Source organism: Natator depressus, chromosome 5 (assembly GCF_965152275.1).
Source record: "Natator depressus isolate rNatDep1 chromosome 5, rNatDep2.hap1, whole genome shotgun sequence".
NCBI lineage: Eukaryota > Metazoa > Chordata > Testudines > Cheloniidae > Natator > Natator depressus.
The window spans coordinates 68,981,467-69,003,101 of record NC_134238.1 but is presented as its reverse complement, the minus strand read 5'-3'; the positions used below and the strand labels follow the sequence as shown (position 1 = coordinate 69,003,101).

The following is a 21,635-nucleotide window of genomic DNA, read 5'->3' as shown; positions in this document are numbered from 1 at the left end:
GCTCCCCACCTCACCTCCGGCCACAGCTCACCTCACCTCCGCTCCGCCTCCATCCCTGAATGCACCGCCCCGCTCTGCTTCTCCTCCCGCCTGGCTTCCCACGAATCAGCCGTTCGGTGGGAAGCCAGGGAGGGCTGAGAAGCAGGCAGTGGCTTCCCGCTCAGGCCCAGGGAGGCGGAGGTGAGCTGGGGCGGGAAGCGGTTCCCCTGTGTACCCCCTCCCCGGGTTACCTGCGTGGGCGGCCCTCCTCGCGCTCCCCCGCCCCAGCTCACCTCCGCCTCCCTGGGCCTGAGCAGGAAGCCGCGGCCTGCTTCTCAGCCTGCCCCAGCTTCCCGCGTGAACAGCTGATTCGCGGGAAGCCTGGGGGGGTGGAGAAGCAGGGCAGGGCGGTGCGGCGCATTCAGGGGAGGAGGCGGAGGCAGAGCAGAGGTGAGCTGGGGCCGGGGTTGGGGCGTGGAGCTGCCGGTGGGTGCTCTGCACCCACCAAATTTTCCCATTGGGTGCTCCAGGGCTGGAGCACCCATGGAGTCAGCACCTAAGGCGCCACTTTTGGCCGGTTAAATTTAGAAGCCCTTTTAGAACCGATTGTCCCTCGCGGAACAACCGGTTCTAAAAGGGCTTCTAAGTTTAACAACCGGTTCTAGTGAACCGGTGCGAACTGGCTCCAGCTCACCACTGGCTGTGGGGCTGTTTAATTGCAATGTAGAATGGGCTGCAGCGTAGGCTCTGGGACCCTCTCACCTCGCAGACATGCAAGCAGTTGGGCCTAAATTTGTTTCCCCTTTCTCTCACTGTTCAACTGATGCTTTTACAAAGGAATGGACTGTTTTTACAGATCTAGCGCCAAGTGTCCAACTTATTCAAGGCATTATGCAGGTTTATAAAGGTGAGCAATCTGATGGTTGAATATCCATGAATACTCTAAAATGATAGAAAAACATAGATCATTGAGTATTATGGAGAGCAGAACTTGGCCCGGTGGGATTGCCTGGACTGAAGCTGGGACAATTTTGCCTATTATTTGCTGTAGATCAGCAGTTATTTATGCTGTATCTTTTTGTAATTTTATGGTTGTGTAGTTTTCAACATTGTGATTCTTTGGTATTCTAGCTACATGGGCTAGAAGCTGTCTTGCCTGGGGTCCCTAGAGAGTTGTCCTCTGCAGCTGTAAATATCCCAAGTGACAAGGCCATCGCTACTTCCCTTCTATAGCCTAACTACATCTCAGTGGATCAATTTTTTCCCTTTCTCAGGAGAAAAAAAATGGCAAGAATACAGAGGAGGAAAATGTGTGAGGTTCCCTCCAGATCTGTTTGTCAGGAGGTAAAATGGGGCAGGAGGGAGAGTGGGGTTTGCAAGGTTACGACTCCTCAGATTGAGATGGAAGCTTTTCCTCCAGATACTATGGTTCTCCCAAGGTCCCCAAGAGGCAAAGGGCTGTCTAAACAGAGGATCTTGGAGCCACTGCAGAAGACAATACACTATACACAGTGTAAGGAGGAGTCCTGAACTGGCTGCGAGATTAAATAGATGGATTTATATCAGGGGTCGGCAACCTTTCAGAAGTCTTCATTTATTCACTCTGATTTAAGGTTTCGTGTGCCAGTAATACATTTTAACGTTTTTTAGAAGGTCTCTCTCTCTATAAGTCTATATATTATATAACTAAACTATTGTCGTATGTAAAGTAAGCAAGGTTTTCAAAATGTTTAAGAAGCTTCATTTAAAATTAAATTAAAATGCTGATCTTACACCGCCGGCCTGCTCAGCCCGCTGCCAGCCTGGGGTTCTGTTCACCTAGGCTGGCAGCGGGCTGAGTGGGGCCTGCGGCCGGGACCCCAGCTGGCAAGGGGCCAGCAGCCAGAACCCCAGACCGGCAGCGGGCTGAGTGGGGCCGGTGGCTGGGACCCCAGACCAGCAGTGGGCTGAGCAGCTCAGCCCGCTGCCATTCAGCCCGCAGCCAGTCTGGGGTTCCATCCGCCGGCTCCTGCCAGCCAGGATCCCGGCTGCTGGCTCCGCTTAGCCTGCTGCCGGTCTGGGATCCCGGCCCTGCCCACACAGAGTGGGTACCTTCCTTCTTCCTGGTTCTAGCCCATTCTCTTCCTCTCTCTCTGCACTGAGCTGAGGGTGGGAGTGCACTAAGCACAGGGCTGGGGGTGAAGGAGCAGGCTGGGGGTTGGGGTGTAGGATCTGGCCAGGAGCTAGAATGAGGGAGGGGGCTCAGGGATGGGGCAGGAGGTTGGGGTGTGGAGTGCTTACCTGGGCAGCTCCCATTTGGTGCGAGGGGTGCAGGTGGGAATGTGGGGGGGGGTGCAGGAGCTCCTGTTTGGTGCTCAGTGTGGGGGTGGGAATGTGGTGGGTGGAAGAGTCAGGGCATGGGGTGTGGGGGGCTGGGTATGTGTGTGGGGTGCAGGAGTCAGGGCAGGGAGCTGGGGGTGTGTGAGGAGGGTGCAGGAGTCAGGGCATGGGGTGTGCGGGGGCTGGGTATGTGTGGGGGGGTGCAGGAGTCAGGGCAGAGGGCTGGGGGTGTATGAGGAGGGTGCAGGAGTCATGGCGGGGGTGGGGGAGCTGGGTATGTGTGGGGGGTGCTGGAGTCAGGGCTGGGGTCATGGGGGGTGCAGGGGACATGGCAGAGGGCTGGGTGTGTGTGGGGGGTGCAGGGGTCAGGGCATGGGGTGTGGTGTGTGTGGGGGGTGCAGGGGTCAGGGCATGGGGTGTGGTGGGGCTGGGTATGTGTGGGGGTTGCAGGAGTCAGGGCAGAGGGCTGGGAGTGTGTGAGGAGGGTGCAGGAGTCAGGGCAGGGGGTGTGGGGGGGCTGGGTATGTGGAGGGGGTGCTGGAGTCAGGGCAGAGGGCTGGGGGTGTGTGAGGGGGTGCAGGGGCCCGGGCAGAGGGCTGGGTTTGTGGGGGGAGGTGCAGGGGTCAGGGCCAGGGGCTGGGGTGTGTGTGGGGGGGTTAGGGGTCAGGGCAGAGGGCTGGGGGTGTGGGCTAGGGTCGTGGGGGTGCTCCCAGCCCCCTGCCTAGAGCGGCTCACAGCAGGGGGCTGGAGGGGATATGCCCTGATTCCACCCCCTTCCCCAAGGCCTCATCCCCACCTCTTCTCCGCCTCCTCCCCGGAGCAGCAAGCGCACTGCGGCTCCGCTTCTCCCTCTTGCTGGCAAGGGCCATCAGCTGATTGGCGGCAGGGAGGGAGAGGAGGGGCAGGAATCCAGCAAGCTGGGGGAAGAGGCAGGGGAGGGGAAACTTGCCTGCCCTGCAGCAGCAGCCGGCAGGACCAAGCTTCTTCATCCTGCCCCGCGGGGGGGCGGAGAAGTGCAGGCTGGGGCAGGCAGGATTTTTAATGGCATGCTGCTGCCTTCCTGGGTCCTGGCCCCGGCCCCGCTCAGCCCGCTGCCGGCCTGGGTTCAGCAGCGGGCTGAGCGGGGCTGGTGGCTGGGACCCGGCAGGCCGCAGTGTGTCATTAAAAATCGGCTAGCGTGCCCTCTGTGGCATGCGTGCCATATGCTGCCGACCCCTGCTTTATATCTTTTCTATCTCTAACTTCTAAGATGTCAATCAAAGGTTATCTTACTTTTATTTGTAAATGTTATGTACTGTGTTTATTTCAACAAAAAATTATTTATGTAACAAAGGACATATTCTCATTTTACTGCACAGGGTAATTTACCATGCATAAATCTCATTAGTTTTAGTGGGGATTAGCATGTAAACTCCCCTTCCTCCTGCATCAAACTGATGATATACACCCTTAGGAGTGTGACACACAACAGCAGTGGCAAAGAAAAAACTGAATTAAAAAGCTGAGACTCATTCCTTAACTTCTTGGCTAGTTGCTCCTTGATGTTGCGCATATTACATTATAAATTAGATCATTCAGTATAGCAGTATGCCAGCATAACAGGCATGAAAGGGACAGGACAAGAATGGAGTATCAGACTGAATTTCCTGAATCTTGTTAATATTGGTCATTACAGTACTAGTTTTATAGGGTTAATTTGCTGGGTTTTTAACAAATCCTTTTAGAAATTTCTGAAAATTGAAAACTTAGATAAGACTATTATGTAAATACATATATATGTGTTTTTCCATGTATTCAGGGATTTAGTCACATAGACCTTAACGAGCAAGCCCAGTGGTGGGGGGGGTCTATTTCCCTTCGCATACCAGTTTAGCAATGAAGACAGTCCCAGTTAACACCGGCTGATAGAGAGGAGAATCAGAACCATTATGTTATATTATGTAAATAGAGTATACTGTAAGTTTAGGCGATTTAAAATGTTATTGGTGTGCTGAATAAGAAAGGTAGGGTACAAGGTATTTTGGCAGGAATGTTCAGACAGATCTCATGGGTAGCTTGGGGTGGAAACAATACTACAGTCATGCTTTTTACAACAGTAAAATAAATGATATAGTGATTGAAGTTTTAGTTGATGGGAGTCACAGAACCCGATTTAAAATTGTGGGTTTGCTGCTGGATCTTTCTGTAAGAAAAAAAGTATTTAGATTAATTTGGAATTAACATAGGGGAAATAGTGATGCAACATCACGACCATGAGAAAATTGGAAGTACTTTTCATAAATTCAGAGTAATCTGCTTTTTCCTTAGATAGTAGTACTCATTCTCATTTCTTTATAACTGCAACTGGGTGAGATGGTTGGTAGACTACAGTTTTGAAAAGTTCTGGCTCCTGAATAGAGTTATATCAAGTTTGTTAACAACCATGTTTGCTGCAAAAGCTGGTCTTGAATTAGGTATTCAATAATATGCCAGTGCACCACTAATCATTCCATGTATTTACTTAGTTCAGTTTATTCATTGTATTTTAATACGTTTTGTGGTATAAAATAAAGGAAGAGATAAAATATTTTTGACTGAGAGTACTTGACTGTGGAACTAGCTACTGGAAGAGATGAAATTGAGCCAAAACCTTAATATGGAATCCAATGGAGAATATGGAAAATATTATAATGCCATTATATAAATCAAAGATAAGCCCTCACCTGGAATATTATATTCATTTTTGGTTACCTCATCTCAAGTGTTCAAATGAGAAATGACTGCCTAGGAAGGAGTACTGTGGAAAGTGATCTGGGGGTCATAGTGGATCACAAGCTAAATATGAGTCAACAGTGTAACGCTGTTGCAAAAAAAGCAAACATCATTCTGGGATGTATTAGCAGGAGCATTGTAAGCAAGACACGAGAAGTAATTCTTCCGCTCTACTCCTCGCTGATTAGGCCTCAACTGGAGTATTGTGTCCAGTTCTGGATGCCACATTTCAGGAAATATGTGGACAAATTGGAGAAAGTCCAGAGAAGAGCAACAAAAATGATTAAAGGTCTAGAAAACATGACCAATGAGGGAAGATTGAAAAAATTGGGTTTGTTTAGTCTGGAGAAGAGAAGACTGAGAGGGGACATGATAACAGTTTTCAAGTACATAAATGTTTGTTACAAGGAGGAGGGAGAAAAATTGCTTCTTGTCCTATTCTCAGAGGTTAAGAAGAACAGTGGGTTTAAATTGCAGCAAGGGCAGTTTAGGTTTGACATTAGAAAAAACTTCCTAACTGTCAGAGTGGTTAAGCACTGGAATAAATTGCCTAGGGAGGTTGTAGAATCTCCATCATTGGGGATTTTTAAGAGCAGGTTGGACAAATACCTGTCAGGGATGGTCTAGATAATACTTAATCCCGCCTTGAGTGCAGGGGACTGGACTAGATGACCTCTCGAGGTCCCTTCCAGTTCTATGATTCTATGGTTCTAGGGATATGGGCAAAAATAATTATTATGAGCATGGAAATGCTCATATAAATAGTCCCATTTGAAGAGAGACTGAAAATATTGGGAATATTCACCTTAAAAGGAGATGAATGAATGGGGACATAAAAAAGATATACATAGCAATGAATGAGATGGAGAAAGTAGCACAGGAACTTTTAGTCATTCTCTTTCATAATACAAATATAAGGGGATATTCAATGAAACTGAAAGGTGTCAAATCATACAATTGAGTCCAAAAGTTTAGCACAATTTAAAAAAAAGAATTGGAGTTTCTTGGAATAGCAAGTATATCTGGAGTCATAATAATAAATATTTGAAAAAACAAACAAACAAACAAACAAACACAACTAAAAACAACCATTTTGGAAGGGTTATAAATCCTCATGTTTCAGAACATCAAAAAATCTTTAACTATTGGGGGTTAGTAGAAAATTTTCTCTGAAGGTAGGTTAGCTCATAATTGCCTATTACAGGTTTTCTTACACCTTCCTCTGAAGCAGCTGGTACAGGTCACTGTTGGCGATAAAATACTGAGCTAGATGAACCACTGGTCTGATACAATACGGTAATTCCTATGTTCCTGATCAGTTTTTGAGTATGCTGCAATGCCTCACTATTAGATAAACTTTTCCACCAAAACTGCAATCTAATACTAATACACTCCCAAAAAACAAAATAAAATAAAAAGCAGAGTTGCTTAGAACCTCGGAGAGTTAACAAAGTAAATGCACTGTGAAATCAGCTATTGATAATTTCTGATTGGATGAGTTCCAGTTTACCATGTTCAGTACTTTGATGCTATAGTGATAGGTGGTATAGAAACACTTAAGGTAGACACCATTAAATTATCCATTTTACTATCGATATATCCTGGATAATAATACTGGGCCTGGTTTTCTCCTTGGAATTTAAGAGATGGGCCTCTACTTGCCTGCTGCCCAGGATCTTCAGAGGAAGGTCCATGGCCCCATCAGAATACCAAGGTCTTCAGCAGAGGGCTTCTAGAAGCAGGGTATCACAGGGAGCTTGCCAGTGGCAGAATCTTCTTGGGGAAGCCTGTAGTAGATTTTGCTTTCCAGCAGAAAGATCTTGTTCAGGAACTGTCCAATGGGTATATATTTCTAGTATATCATAAAAATACATTAAGGTTCCTGTTAAAGAATGATGTCATGATTCAAAAAGGGTTTCTAATTTCATCCCATAGGTTTAAATTTTTCCTTTCTTTCAGTACCTCCCACTATGCCATTATGCTTTTATAACCCAAGATGCAAACCCCACTTCTGTACACACATAATAGAAATTGAATTACTGCTATTGAACAGAAACCTTTCTAAGAGCTTATTCCCTTGGCTATAATGAGTGCTTAATTATTGATATATATGTGCCTGAACACCATAAACACAGCTCGCAAGAGAGAGCAGAAAAAGATTCTGGCAGTATAAATTCTTTTTCATCTAACCTGGTGAGAGAGGTTCAAGTTAAAATAGCAACGAGAACATATTTGAACTACAAAACTTAAACATTAGATGTTGTTAGATAACTTCCCTCTGTAACATTCCTTTCCATGTAGTGAGTCTCCAGTCTTTCTGGATGCTGATTTAGAAATCTATTACTGAGATCACAGATCGGTAAATGCCACTAGGGTCCAAGACTATCCTCGATGGAAAATATATTAAAAGAAAAAAAATCACAAAACATCAGAGAATAAAAGGAATTATGAGCAGTAAGCAGCATGGGGTTAGAAAGAATACATTTTGCAAACCAAAGCTGATTTTTAAAAATAGGATAACAACAAAATTAACAGATGGGAGGGAAAGTGATAGTTCTGGATTTTTAGTAAAACCTTCCCTAATCTGTCTATACCTCAAAATACCGTACATAGATTATTATCACAGCTTCTGCAGCCGAGGGATCCTTTAAAAATACTTAGCAATTCTGTAGCACCTTCTAGCCAAGGATCTCAAAATGCTTAACATGTATTAATGAAAGTAGCCTCACAACACTCCATGTTAGATAAGGTAGTTGGCTTGTAGGGAGAAACATTGTTCCTTGTTACTAGAAATACTATCATTGGAGCAGAATGTCTGCAGCAAGTATGATATATCATGGCTGCGACCAGAATTTCAAAAATATACTCTACACTTACTAGTCTAGGGACTAAAGGCTCAATCCAATACCCACTGAAGTCAATGAGAATTTTTCCATTGATTTCTAGGAGTATTGGATCAGGCCCAGGGTCTCCTAGCCTGGCTGAATAAAAATCTATGCTTCTGTGACCCCTGCATCCTGCAATTTAAATGAACAAAACTGTTGTGTGTCGTATATTGTATACTGTATTTAATTATAATATATTATCAATCAACATTATATTTAATATGTTTTTAATGTGTAAATTACTACAAGGATTCATTGAACAGTGAAACAAATATTCACTGAACGTATCTGGTGAATTTCGCTGGTTTTCATTTAATGTTTTAATCAAAGACTGTTTGACCAGCTATAAATCAGGCTGTAAACAGCAAATAAAGTATTTGTAGAATATATTATTAGATCAATATTGATAAAATTCATTCAATAATGCATTCATTCAGTACCATTAGGACATTACTACATCTCTCTTGCCTTTTTTTTTTTAAAATACCTTCTTTCCATAACTGGTTTCACTCTACTGTATCTTGCCTACAATAGATCATAGTGTTTGTTTCCTGAGTTGTCTTCAATGCCCATTTCCTCTCTTCTTTTTCTCTTCCTCTACCCGCATATCTCCTTCCCTCTCTTTCTCTTTCCCTTCATTATGTTCTTTATCTTCTCCTATATATTTTGTCTTTTTTTTCTTTCACCAGTTTCTCTTCCTAAAATTACTCTTAACATTGTTGAACTTAATTATATTTACACCCATTTTAAGGCTTCTTTACACAGAATAAAGTTGCCTTAGAGTAATGAGAATCAGGTCTAAACTATTTATTTACTTCACAGTGGGTGCATTCTGAACCTGATCCAATGCCCATTGTAGTAATAGATTCACAGATTTTAAGGCCAGAAGGGACCATTAAATCATTTAGGGTATGTCTACACTACAAAATTAGGTCGAATTTACAGAAGTCGGTTTTTTAGAAATAGTTTTTAAATAGTCGATTGTGTGTGTCCCCACACAAAATGCTCTAAGTGCATTAAGTGCATTAACTCGGCGGAGTGCTTCCACAGTACCGAGGCTAGCGTCGACTTACGGAGTGTTGCACTGTGGATAGCTATCCCACAGTTCCCACAGTCTCCGCTGCCCATTGGAATTCTGGGTTGAGATCCCAATGCCTGATGGGGCAAAAAACATTGTCGCAGGTGGTTCTGGGTACATGTCATCAGGCCCTCCTTCCCTCCCTCCCTCTGTGAAAGCAACGGCAGACAATCGTTTCACGCCTTTTTTCCTGAGTTACCTGTGCAGACGCCATACCACGGCAAGCATGGAGCCCGCTCAGCTCACTGTCACCGTATGTCTCCTGGGGGCTGGCAGACGCGGTACTGCATTGCTACACAGCAGCAGCAACCCATTGTCTTGTGGCAGCAGACGGTACAAAATGACTGGTAGCCGTCATTGTCATGTCCTAGGTGCTCCTGGCCATGTCGGCCAGGAGCGCCTGGGCAGACATGGGTGCAGGGACTACATTAGGAGTGACTCGACCAGGTCACTCTCTTTAGTCCTGCAGGCAGCCTACCATCTTTTGGTAAGCAGGCAGGCAATATGGATGACTAGCAGTCCTATTGTACCATCTTTTGCCAGGCAAGCAGGAGATGAGGATGGCTAGCAGTCCTATTGTACCATCTTCTGCCGAGCAGTCAAGAGATGTGGATGGCTTGCAGTCCTTCTGCACTGTCTGCTGCCAGCCAAAGATGTAAAAGATAGATGGAGTGGATCAAAACAAGAAATAGACCAGATTTGTTTTGTACTCATTTGCTCCCCTCTCCCTCCGTGAAGTCCTGCCTGAAATACTCCTTGATGTAAAGCCACCCCCTTTGTTGATTTTAATTCCCTGTAAGCCAACCCTGTAAGCCAAGTCGTCAGTCGCCCCTCCCTCCGTCAGAGCAACGGCAGACAATCGTTCCGCGCCTTTTTTCTGTGCGGACGCCATACCATGGCAAGCATGAAGCCCGCTCAGCTCACTTTGGCAATTAGGAGCACATTAAACACCACACGCATTATCCAGCAGTATATGCAGCACCAGAACCTGGCAAAGCGATACCAGGTGAGTAGGCGACGTCAGTGCGGTGACGTGAGTGATGAGGACATGGACACAGACTTCTCTCAAAGCATGGGCCCTGCCAATGTGGGCATCATGGTGCTAACGGGGCAGGTTCATGCCATGGAACACTGATTCTGGGCCCGGGAAACAAGCACAGACTGGTGGGACTGCATAGTGTTGCAGGTCTGGGACGATTCCCTGTGGCTGCGAAACTTTCGCATGCGTAAGGGCACTTTCATGGAACTTTGTGACTTGCTTTCCCCTGCCCTGAAGCACAAGAATACCAAGATGAGAGCAGCCCTCACAGTTGAGAAGTGAGTGGCGATAGCCCTGTGGAAGCTTGCAACGCCAGACAGCTACCAGTCAGTCGGGAATCAATTTGGAGTCGGCAAATCTACTGTGGGGGCTGCTGTGATGCAAGTAGCCAAAGCAATCAAAGATCTGCAGATATCAAGGGTAGTGACCCTGGGAAATGTGCAGGTCATAGTGGATGGCTTTGCTGCAGTGGGATTCCCTAACTGTGGTGGGGCCATAGACGGAACCCATATCCCTATCTTGGCACTGGAGCACCGAGCTGGCGAGTACATAAACTGCAAGGGGTACTTTTCAATAGTGCTGCAAGCACTGGTGGATCACAAGGGACGTTTCACCAACGTCAAAGTGGGATGGCCGGGAAAGGTACATGACGCTCGCATCTTCAGGAACTCTGGTCTGTTTCAAAAGCTGCAGGAAGGGACTTTATCCCCAGACTAGAAAATAACCATTGGGGATGTTGAAATGCCTATAGTTATGCTTGGGGACCCAGCCTACCCCTTAATGCCATGGCTCATGAAGCCGTACACAGGCAGCCTGGACAGTAGTCAGGAGCTGTTCAACTACAGGCTGAGCAAGTGCAGAATGGTGGTAGAATGTGCATTTGGACGTTTAAAAGCACACTGGCGCAGTTTACTGACTCGGTTAGACCTCAGCGAAACCAATATTCCCACTGTTATTACTGCTTGCTGTGCGCTCCACAATATCTGTGAGAGTAAGGGGGAGACGTTTATGGCGGGGAGGGAGGTTGAGGCAAATCGCCTGGCTGCTGGTTTCGCACAGCCAGACACCAGGGCGGTTAGAAGAGCACAGGAGGGTGTGGTGCGCATCAGAGAAGCTTTGAAAACCAGTTTCATGACTGGCCAGGCTACGGTGTGAAAATTCTGTTTGTTTCTCCTTGATGAAACCCCCAGCCCCTTGGTTCACTCTACTTCTCTGTAAGCTAACCACCCTCCCCACCTCCCTTCGATCACCACTTGCAGAGGCAATAAAGTCATTGTTGTTTCACATTCATGCATTCTTTATTCATTCATCACACAAATAGGGGGATAACTACCAAGGTAGCCCAGGAGGGGTGGTGGAGGAGAGAAGCACCAGGAGGGGTGGTGGAGGAGGGAAGGACAAGGCCACACAGCACTTTAAAAGTTTACAAATTTAAAACTTATTGAATGCCAGCCTTCTGTTGCTTGGGCAATCCTCTGTGGTGGAGTGGCTGGGTGGCCGGAGGCCCCCCCACCGCGTTCTTGGGCGTCTGGGAGAGGAGGCTATGGAACTTGGGGTGGAGGGTGGTTGGTTACACAGGGGCTGTAGCGGCGGTCTGTGCTCCAGCTGCCTTTCCTGCAGCTCAATCATATGCTGGAGCATATTGGTTTGATCCTCCAGCAGCCTCAGCATTGAATCCTGCCTCCTCTCATCACGCTGCAGCCACATTTGAGCTTCAGCCCTGTCTTCAGTCCGCCACTTACTTTCCTCAGCCCGCCACTTACTCTCTTCAGCCCGCCACCTCTCCTCCCAGTCATTTTGTGCTTTCCTGCACTCTGACATTATTTGCCTCCACGCATTCATCTGTGCTCTGTCAGTGTGGGAGGACAGCATGAGCTCAGAGAACATTTCATCACGAGTGCGTTTTTTTTTTCTTTGTAATCTTCACTAGCCTCTGGGAAGGAGAAGATCCTGTGATCATTGAAACACATGCAGCTGGTGGAGAAAAAAAAGGGACAGCGGTATTTAAAAAGACACATTTTTATAAAACAATGGCTACACTCTTTCAGGGTAAACCTTGCTGTTAACATTACATACATAGCACATGTGCTTTCGTTACAAGGTCGCATTTTGCCTCCCCCCAGCGCATGGCTAGCCCCTCCCCGCTCCCCGTGGCTAACAGCGGGGAACATTTCTTTTTAGTCACAGGCAAACAGCCCAGCAGGAACGGGCACCTCTGAGTGTCCCCTGAAGAAAAGCACCCTATTTCAACCAGGTGACCATGAATGATCTCACTCTCCTGAGGATAACACAGAGAGATAAAGAACGGATGTTGTTTGAACGCCAGCAAACATACACTGCAATGCTTTGTTCTACAATGATTCCCGAGTATGTGGTACTGGCCTGGTGTGGTAAAGTGTCCTACCATGGAGGACGGAATAAGGCTGCCCTCCCCAGAAACCTTTTGCAAAGGCTTTGGGAGTATATCCAGAAGTGCCATGAATGCCAGGGCAAATTAATCATTAAACATGCTTGCTTTTAAACCATGTATAGTATTTTAAAAGGTACACTCACCAGAGGTCCCTTCTCTGCCTCGCGGGTCCGGGAGGCAGCCTTGGGTGTGTTCGGGGGGTACTGGCTCCAGGTCCAGGGTGAGAAACAGTTCCTGGCTGTCGGGAAAACCGGTTTCTCTGCTTGCTTTATGTGAGCTATCTACAACCTCATCATCATCTTCTTCCTCGTCCCCAAACCCTGCTTTTGTGTTGGCTCCATCTCCATTGAAGGAGTCAAACAACACAGCTGGGGTAGTGGTGGCTGAACCCCCTAAAATGGCATGCAGCTCATCATAGAAGCGGCATGTTTGAGGCTCTGACCCGGAGCGGCCGTTCGCTTCTCTGGTTTTCTGGTAGGCTTGCCTCAGCTCCTTAAGTTTCACGTGGCACTGCTTCGGGTCCCTGTTATGGCCTCTGTCCTTCATGCCCTGGGAGATTTTGACAAATGTTTTGGCGTTTCGAAAACTGGAACAGAGTTCTGATAGCACGAATTCCTCTCCCCATACAGCGATCAGATCCCGTACCTCCCGTTCAGTCCATGCTGGAGCTCTTTTGCGATTCTGGGACTCCATCATGGTCACCTCTGCTGATGAGCTTTGCATGGTCACCTGCAGCTTGCCACGGTGGCCAAACAGGAAATTGAAATTCAAAAGTTTGCGGGCCTTTTTCTGTCTACCTGGCCAGTGCATTTGAGTTGAGAGTGCCGTCCAGAGTGGTCACAATGGAGCACTCTAGGATAGCTCCCGGAGGCCAATACCGTCGAATTGTGTCCACAGTACCCCAAATTCGACCAGGCAAGGCGGATTTAAGCGCTAATCCCCTTGTCGGATGTGGAGTACGGAAATCGATTTTAAGAGCCCGTTAAGTCGAAAAAAAGGGCTTCATCGTGTGGACGGGTTAAGGGTTAAATCGATTGAATGCTGCTAAATTTGACCTCAACTCCTAGTGTAGACCAGGGCTTAGTTTGACTTCCTGAATAACACAGGCCATAGAATTTCACCCAGTTACCTCTCCATAGACCCTGTGTTTGACTAAAGCATATCCATTTTATATAAGCATTTTATTTGAATGGGCCCAGCTCACCAAGCAATTCAGTATTGCTCTGTATGACTGTATGTCCTCATAATTATTCACCAATCTGCCAATCTTTATCTCATCCACAAATTTTACCACCAGTGATTTTACTTCCAGTTCACTGATAAAAATGCTGAGGAACACTGGGCCTAGTACTGATCCCAGTGGAACCTCACTAAAAACCTGCTCAATTCAAGATGATTTCCCATTGACAGTGGAATTTTGAGATGTCAGTTAGCCAGTTTTTTGTCCACTGAACATGCTTTATTGATATTGCATAATGCTAATTTTTTAATCTGAATGTCATGCAATACTAAATCAAACACCTTACAAAAGTCTAAGTATATTACATCTATGCAAATGAGTACTTGTGGCACCTTAGAGACTAACAAATTTATTTGAGCATAAGCTTTTGTGAGCTACAGCTCACCTCACGAAAGCTTATGCTCAAATAAATTTGTTAGTCTCTAAGGTGCCACAAGTACTCCTTTTCTTTTTGTGGATACAGACGAACATGGCTGCTACTCTGAAATACATCTATGCAGGTACCTTTATCAGCCAAACTTGTTATCTCATCCAGAAATATGGAATCAGGGGTTTTTGACAAGACCTCTTTTTTATAAAACCATGTTGGCTGACATTAATTAAATTCCAGCCCTTTAATTCTTTATTGATTGAATCCTGTATCAGCTTTTCCATAGTTTAGTCTGGGATTGATGTCAGCCTAACCAGCTTATAATTAGCAAGGTAATCCTGCTTGTCCTTTTTGAATATTGGCATGACATTAGAACTCTTCATGTCTTCTAGAATTTCCCCAGTACTTCAACATTTATTAAAAATTAACATTGACAGAAATCTCCTCAGCCAACTCTTTTAGGATTCTTTGGTGCAAGTTGTCCAAGCCTGCTGATTTAAAAATGCTGTTTAACATCTCCCTTAGTTACTAATGGATTGGAAAATATTTATTATCATCATGTGCTTTGAGTACATTACCCTGATTTTATCCAAATACTGAATATAAATATTTATTGAACACATCTGTCTTTTCTGCATCATTAATAAGAATTTTACCATTTCCATCTATTAAAGGGCTTATACCATTTTAGGATTTCGTTTGTTCCTGATATATAAAAAAAAACTCCTTTTCCTTAGATCTGTCACCCATGGATTTTTCTCTGATGTCTTTAGCTTCCCTTACTTATTTCTACATTTTATAACTTTTACCTTGTATTGGTTGCTGTCTACTTCCCCTTTTTTCCATTTGTTCTTTATTATATATAATTTCCACTTGCGGCCTTCACTCTCTCTTTTAACCAGGATGCCCTTTTACCCAAAGTTTTCTTCTTTCTCAATTATGGAATTAAATCATTTTGGCCATCAAATAAATTCTTCAACAGCTCTCAATTTTCATTTACACTTTTCCGTCTAATTTTTTTCTTCCAATCTATTTTGCTGATAATTCCTCAGCTGTAGAAATTAGCCCTTTTACAATACCAAGTATATATGTTAGTGGTTGGGACTGCCCTCTTTTTGCCCATCCTGAATATAATCTGGTAATGACCTTACACAACCACCAAGTTCCAGTAGAGTGATCAATTCATTTTTATTCTTCTTAATGAGGTCCAATATAGAGATATTTCGCATGGGTGCAATACCTTTTTGTTAGAAAATTATCACCCATAATTTTTAGAAACTTTCTATTGACTGCAGTGGGTGTTGGATTCGGCCTTTTGTAAACTACCATTTTTATATTCTGATAAAGGACCTGGGATCAAATCTTGTCCCAGCTGGCACCATAACTAGAAGAAACATAATTAGAAGGATGCCTGTACATCCTTTGCCCTAGCAATCCTGTTAGGGTAAAACAGGATTCCAGAAGACAAGCTGGCACACTTTGATGCATTTCTGAGGTAGATTATACATAGATGCCTGCTACCTGCTAACTAATGCTGATTGGGATGGCTAAACACACTTCTCCAAGCCATAGATGCATTCCTCCTGGGGACATGATGCAGAGGCTTGCTCTTCCTCCCAGGACTCTCTTAAATGTGTGGCTTGCCTGACAATATGTGTAAGGACAAAAGGTTCTCTTTACACCCTCTTTCCCACAGTTGCTCACCACTGCAGTAGCAAGCTGGCTTTAGCCTCATGTAGTTCATGCTGTAGCCTCTAAACAAAATTGAGAAAAGCTGGGGTACTGTGCTAAACTTAACACAAAATTTTTGGGTCATGGGTTTTGGGGTTTTTTTTAGTTTGTTTAAACTCTTCATGACTGGTTAATTTGTATAAGAACCTTGAAGAGCAAAAGCCCTGTATGATTCATAAGGGTTATTTATTTTACTAGCCATTTTTGTTTCATTTTCTGTCTTTATTAAAATTTTGATGTTAGTACATCTCACACTGACAGCATTTTGATAGTGTAATGATTTGCCTTGACATTGTTTACCATCATAATTTGCCTTAATAAGTGGCCTCAGCAGACTTGAATTGACAAATTCTTTATTTTCTTGGCATTGTAATGCAGTATCAGGCAAGTTCTTTAAGAATATTTCATGAAGTAAAGACTGTTAAATCCTTGGAGGAAAAAAAAAAGAATGAAAAGTGGAGGCTGTGCTGTTGTAAAATGTGTCTCTAAACTTAAAAATCTTAGTCATTGTCAAAAAGACAGTTCATACCAAAAGTTCTATGTTAATAATTGGTATTTAGTTACTTTTTAAAAAAGCTCTAGCTTTAAAATAACAGTTTGAAACTTAATCCAAAGTGGCTTTTTTTGTATTGAAAAAGAATAACCTTTAAGGGAGAAATTTGCATTCCAGCTGAAGATTCTGTATGAAGTTTCTGCTCAATGCCATAAAAATAAGGCAGTTTATCAAGAGTTTATCAGTCTCAGTTTTTAACAGTCTCAGTTAAATTAAGTTAATTTTAACAGTCTCAGTTAAATTCTTCTGCATAAGTGAGTAGATAAATGACAATTTTTTTTCATTTATAATTTTCTTTTGGCTCACAGCTCTTTATATGGCAAAACATTCTAAATTTTGTGTGTATGTTATAAACATTTTCTGTACTTTAGGATTTTGTATATTGAATATTTTATATTGATTAAGTTCTGCTATTAAACCCTTTTGTTGTTTTAACAAATGCAAAAAAAGAAAAAAAAAAAAAGAAAAAAAAAAAAAGAAACCCAAACCAACATTTAGCTAGCAGTCTTCACCTCCGCAGTCTTTAGTTAAAAATCATGATTTCTTTCTTTCTTTCTTTCTTTCTTTCTTTCTTTCTTTCTTTCTTTCTTGGTACTTATAAACAGGAGGAGCTGGTAGTTGGAGGTAAGTACACCTTAAACGGAAATTCAGTAACTGGCCAACCAAACTAAAAACCAAATAGAAAAGGAGTACTTGTGGCACCTTAGGGACTAACCAATTTATTTGAGCATAAGCTTTCGTGAGCTACAGCTCACTTCACGAAAGCTTATGCTCAAAATAAATTGGTTAGTCTCTAAGGTGCCACAAATCCTCCTTTTCTTTTTGCGAATACAGACTAACACGGCTGCTACTCTGAAACCTAAAAACCAAATGCTACCTATTTAAATAACCCTGCACTTACAGGAAAGTTTCAGCAGCAACTCAAGCAGTGGAACTTACACTATACTGCTTCCTCTCCAAAGAGAGAAAGATCTGTGTTTACAGTTCTGGCTGTGAATAAGGATTTCTACATGTATGTTTCTGCCAAATATGAACAGGGCATAGCCCATTCTCTATCAGTATATAACTTAACAACAACAGAGATGGGCCAGAAGAGGGCTGTATTTCTCCTTGTTTTCCTCCAAAATTTCACTGTGCTCAATCTTCACAAGATTTTCAGGTTTCTGTTTTTAGCTGCTGTCTTAATTCCCACCTCGACTCACCACTTATGAATCATTTTCTGGCTTGTCCTTCTCCACAGACTCACTCCCAACTCTGAGCTGTAAACTACTACCAGCCATGGTAGCTTGCTCTGGGCTACAGAATGTATCCCTTCTGCTTCTGAGTACAATAACTCATTAGCTGCCTGCTCTTCCTGATTGTGTTAAGGTGTCTTTCCTGAATTTGGCCTAAGTTATTTGTGGCTATATGCTATATAGACTTCTTTAAAATGAACAAAATAAAGTACATTGAGACAAAAAAACTGTATTAGAATATTGTTAATTGTCGGACTTAATCTGATAAAGCCATACAAAAAAATCAGTGTTACATCTATGGATAGATTACATGTGGTTCTCCATCATGGGGACTACCTGTATGTTGCTGGCTAGTGGGTACTATTTTATACCATGGGCATGATTTGGTAAAAAGTGTGCTTCCAAAGGCTTGAATTTTATTGAAGTCACACATTTTTGCTCAATCAGGCCCCAAATGACCTGAAAACTTCAGATACAACAGAGATAGGGCTGAAAACATTTTTATGTCAGAGTTTCATACTTGAATTTTCTGTCTTCCATTGATTCAGTATAGATCCATGGATTTAATAGTTTAGTAGGATTAACAAGTGACACTGTTATATTATCTTTATCAGTTTCTATTATAAGTGAACCCTCACAACATTACAACTGTAATGCAATAGGTATTTGTGTTCTGTGCATATGAACAGATCTCTATGGCCACAATTTCAAAAACAGCCTCTAAGCTTGCATCTTCGTTTGTCTGGGTAGAATAATTTGCAGCCACAAAGTTTAGAATTTGTGTATGCAAATGACATTTGCCAGATTTGCATGCACACATGTTGTCTCTTGAGCTTCAAATGATTGTGTGTACAAAATTTTGGGTACAACTTTAGAGACCAGAACAAGACTTATTTGCAAATTCAGTCTTTAAAGTCATATTAATCACAGTAAAGTTCCTTTGTTCATACAAATGTGCAGTAAGTAGATAGATGATACTATTTAGGTACCTCCAGGGTCTATTTTCATCCCCCCCTGCCATTTATAGCATCATACTTTGCACTTACTGTGTGTAGCACTTTCCATCCAAGAGTCTCAAATAATTAATGGGTATAGCTAACAGTTCCCTTCTTTGAACGCCTCCCTGTCCATCTGTGAAGTAGGCAAATGCTGTTAATCTCATTTTACAGATGAGGAAGCTATTGGACAGAGAGTTGAAACAACTTGCCCAAAGTCATATATGACTATCTTGTTATGGTTTCTCTTAGAAAGTGTAACTGTCATCTTTGGTGAGCATGCTCATGTTCCTATGAGAAGGAACAGCAATATTGCAGAAGATATGTGTCTTCACATATAGATTGTGAATAGCTGTTTCTCTCGCTAGTGGGGATGCAATCAAAAATCCCAGTTTAGTGGATTGTAACGTATTCTGTATTTGTTTTGTGTGATTTTAGATTGATTATAGTATGAGAAGATGCCAGTTATTAAAGTGCCAGTGACACACAGATTTGGAATATTATCCAATAGACAACATAAAGAACTTCAAAAGGAACTTTTGAGAAAATATTTGCCAAGTCATTCATATGAAATCCACAGTAACAAGCCTACGTAAGTGCAATTTAAATATAAACCATAAGATCACTTTATTATTTCCAGTAGAACAGTATGTGGTCAAAGTTTCTTTAAGTTTCAGTTTCTATGTATCATTAACTTCTTGTATAGAGTTCTTGAGTTGACTAACACCTTATTATCTGTATAGCCATTGAACTCTGGATGTGCATAAGACTTGAACAAAAATTGTTCATTCCCAGTAGAAGCAACAAAATAATGACATCTGTCAGGTACACCTTAGAGGCATTTCATGGAAAGCTTGCTCCCAGTCATCCCTTCCTCCTAATCCAAATGCTTGGGGAATTTGAATGGTTGATTGCAAAACCTAGAACTGGCCTATTACAGATAATATTGGTCCTGCCCTTTTCACATTAGTTAGGCATCTAGCTGGTATCTAACTCAGTCAACATGTTTTACATAGATGTAGTCTGACTGCTATCTTGGGGAGGGCAAAGCACGCCACACACATGCATGCACACATGTGCATACTGAAGCCAGTTCCCTTGGCTCACTGGTTCTCTTTTCCCGCCTGGAGTGGTACTTGGGCTGCTGGTGCTGGGGAGGGGGATGGGCTGGCTTAACGGGGGAGCCCCAGCTGCTGCTGGCAGCCACTCCAGCACTGGCTGCTGCAGTGATGTCACTACTTTGGTGCTGTTGTCACCTGCTGGGGCTGCTGCTACAGCTGAGGGGACACCACATTCCAGGCTCCTGCTTCCCCCCACCCATTCCTGTATCCCCTTCTCTTCCCCATCCTCTCTCTCCACTGTGCTCTGCCCCATCCCACTCTCTCTTCTCCCCAACTCTTCCCCCAGCCCCTCCGTGCCCTGCCCGTCTCCCATGGGCACTAACCATTGTACAGGAAAGGGGTGGGCACTAGGATCAAGGAGACGTCATCCAGCAGCCAAAGCAGCGACCTGCAGTGCATGGAAGAAGTTACTCTGTTTGGCTCACGGCGAGCCGAAATGTGCGGTGGAGGGCACGCAGGAGGAGACACAGTGTGGGAAGGACAGAGACCCCCCTACTGGGGAAGGCTGAGCAAAGCAAGCCCTGCAGGGCAGCTCGGCACTTGCAGAAATGATGGCGGGGGGAAGTGGCATGTGACATCTTCCCATGCCTCGCCACTGGTGGGGCAATGCCCCCTGCACTCCCCAAACTATGCCTATGATGTTTTATTATTCATTTGAAGACACCAGGTCTGATTAGCATATGTATTTGTAATGGAAATGGCTTGTTTCTACATGAAGCATGTTCAGTAGACTGAAGTCTAAGGCCAAGATCCCCAACCATTGTGACTTACTTTAGCGGTATGGGAAAATTGGTCACATGGATGTAGTTTGATAAATTCTAAATGATTTGAGATCTTTAGCTGATATCAATTGGCATAGCTCCCTTGAAAAACATCCAAGATCTTACAAAACTCCGAAGATCCTGAAATCAAACATTCATAAATTCTAAGGCCAGAATCATTGTGATTATCTAGTCTGATCTCCTGTATAACATAGGGCATAGAACTTCCCCAAAACCATTTAGTTTGAACTCAAACATATCTTTTAAAAAACATCCAGTCTCGATTTGAAAATTGCCAGTGATGGAGAAACCACAATGATACTTGGTAAACTGTTCCAGTAATTGATTATCCTCGTTGTTATAAACATATGCTTTATTTCCAGTCTGAATTTGTCTAACTTCAACTTCCAGCCATTGGATTCTGTTATTCCAGGGGTTCTCAAACTGGGGGTCAGGACCCCTCAGGGGGTCGTGAAGTTATTACATGGGTGGGGGGAGTGTGAGCTGTCAACCTCCATCCCAAACCCCGCTTTGCCTCCAGCATTTATAATGGTATTAAATATATAAAAAAGTGTTTTTAATTTATAAAGGGGGGTCACACTCAGAGACTTGCTATGTGAAAGGGGTCACCAGTAAAAAAGTTTGAGAGCCACTGTGTTATACATACATCTGCTAGTCTGAAGATCCCATTAGCAAATATTTGTTCCCCAGAAGGTACTTCTATACTGTGATTGTCACCCCTTAACCTTTTCTTTGTTAGACTCAAGGAACTCAATTTATTTAGTTTATTGCTATAAGGGATGTGTTTTAATTCTTTAAGCAGTCTCATGGCTCTTCTCTGAACCCTCCCCAATTTATTAACACCTTGAATTGTGGACACCATAACTGGACCCAGTATTTATGATAGTCTCTGGCTTACTGAGACAGTTTTGGGGTTTTTTCTGCTGGATAAGGCCACAGCACAACAACCTTAAACTTGAAAAAATACCTAAGCTGATCACACAGAACCAAATTACTCTTCTCCATTTTGATTTGGACTCTCTTACAGTTTCTCTTTGTTCTAGTGAAATTTTCAGAAATTTAGGATCTCAGATGAGATATGTAAATCCAGTTTACAATCAAAAAGGAAACCACTTAAAGAAGGCATAAATCCTAAATCAGAGATTTA

The 21,635-nt window shown here is 43.6% G+C and overlaps 1 protein-coding gene across 1 annotated transcript in view; it reads left to right on the top strand.

The window, feature by feature from the left end:
- TMEM232 (transmembrane protein 232) overlaps nucleotides 1-21,635 on the top strand; it is a 128,144-nt gene that overhangs the window by 3,185 nt on the left and 103,324 nt on the right. The window contains exon 2 of the mRNA XM_074952940.1: nucleotides 19,024-19,177. Coding sequence (XP_074809041.1) covers nucleotides 19,044-19,177 — 134 coding nt within the window. The 5' untranslated portion in view covers nucleotides 19,024-19,043. The remainder of the gene's footprint in view (nucleotides 1-19,023; nucleotides 19,178-21,635) is intronic.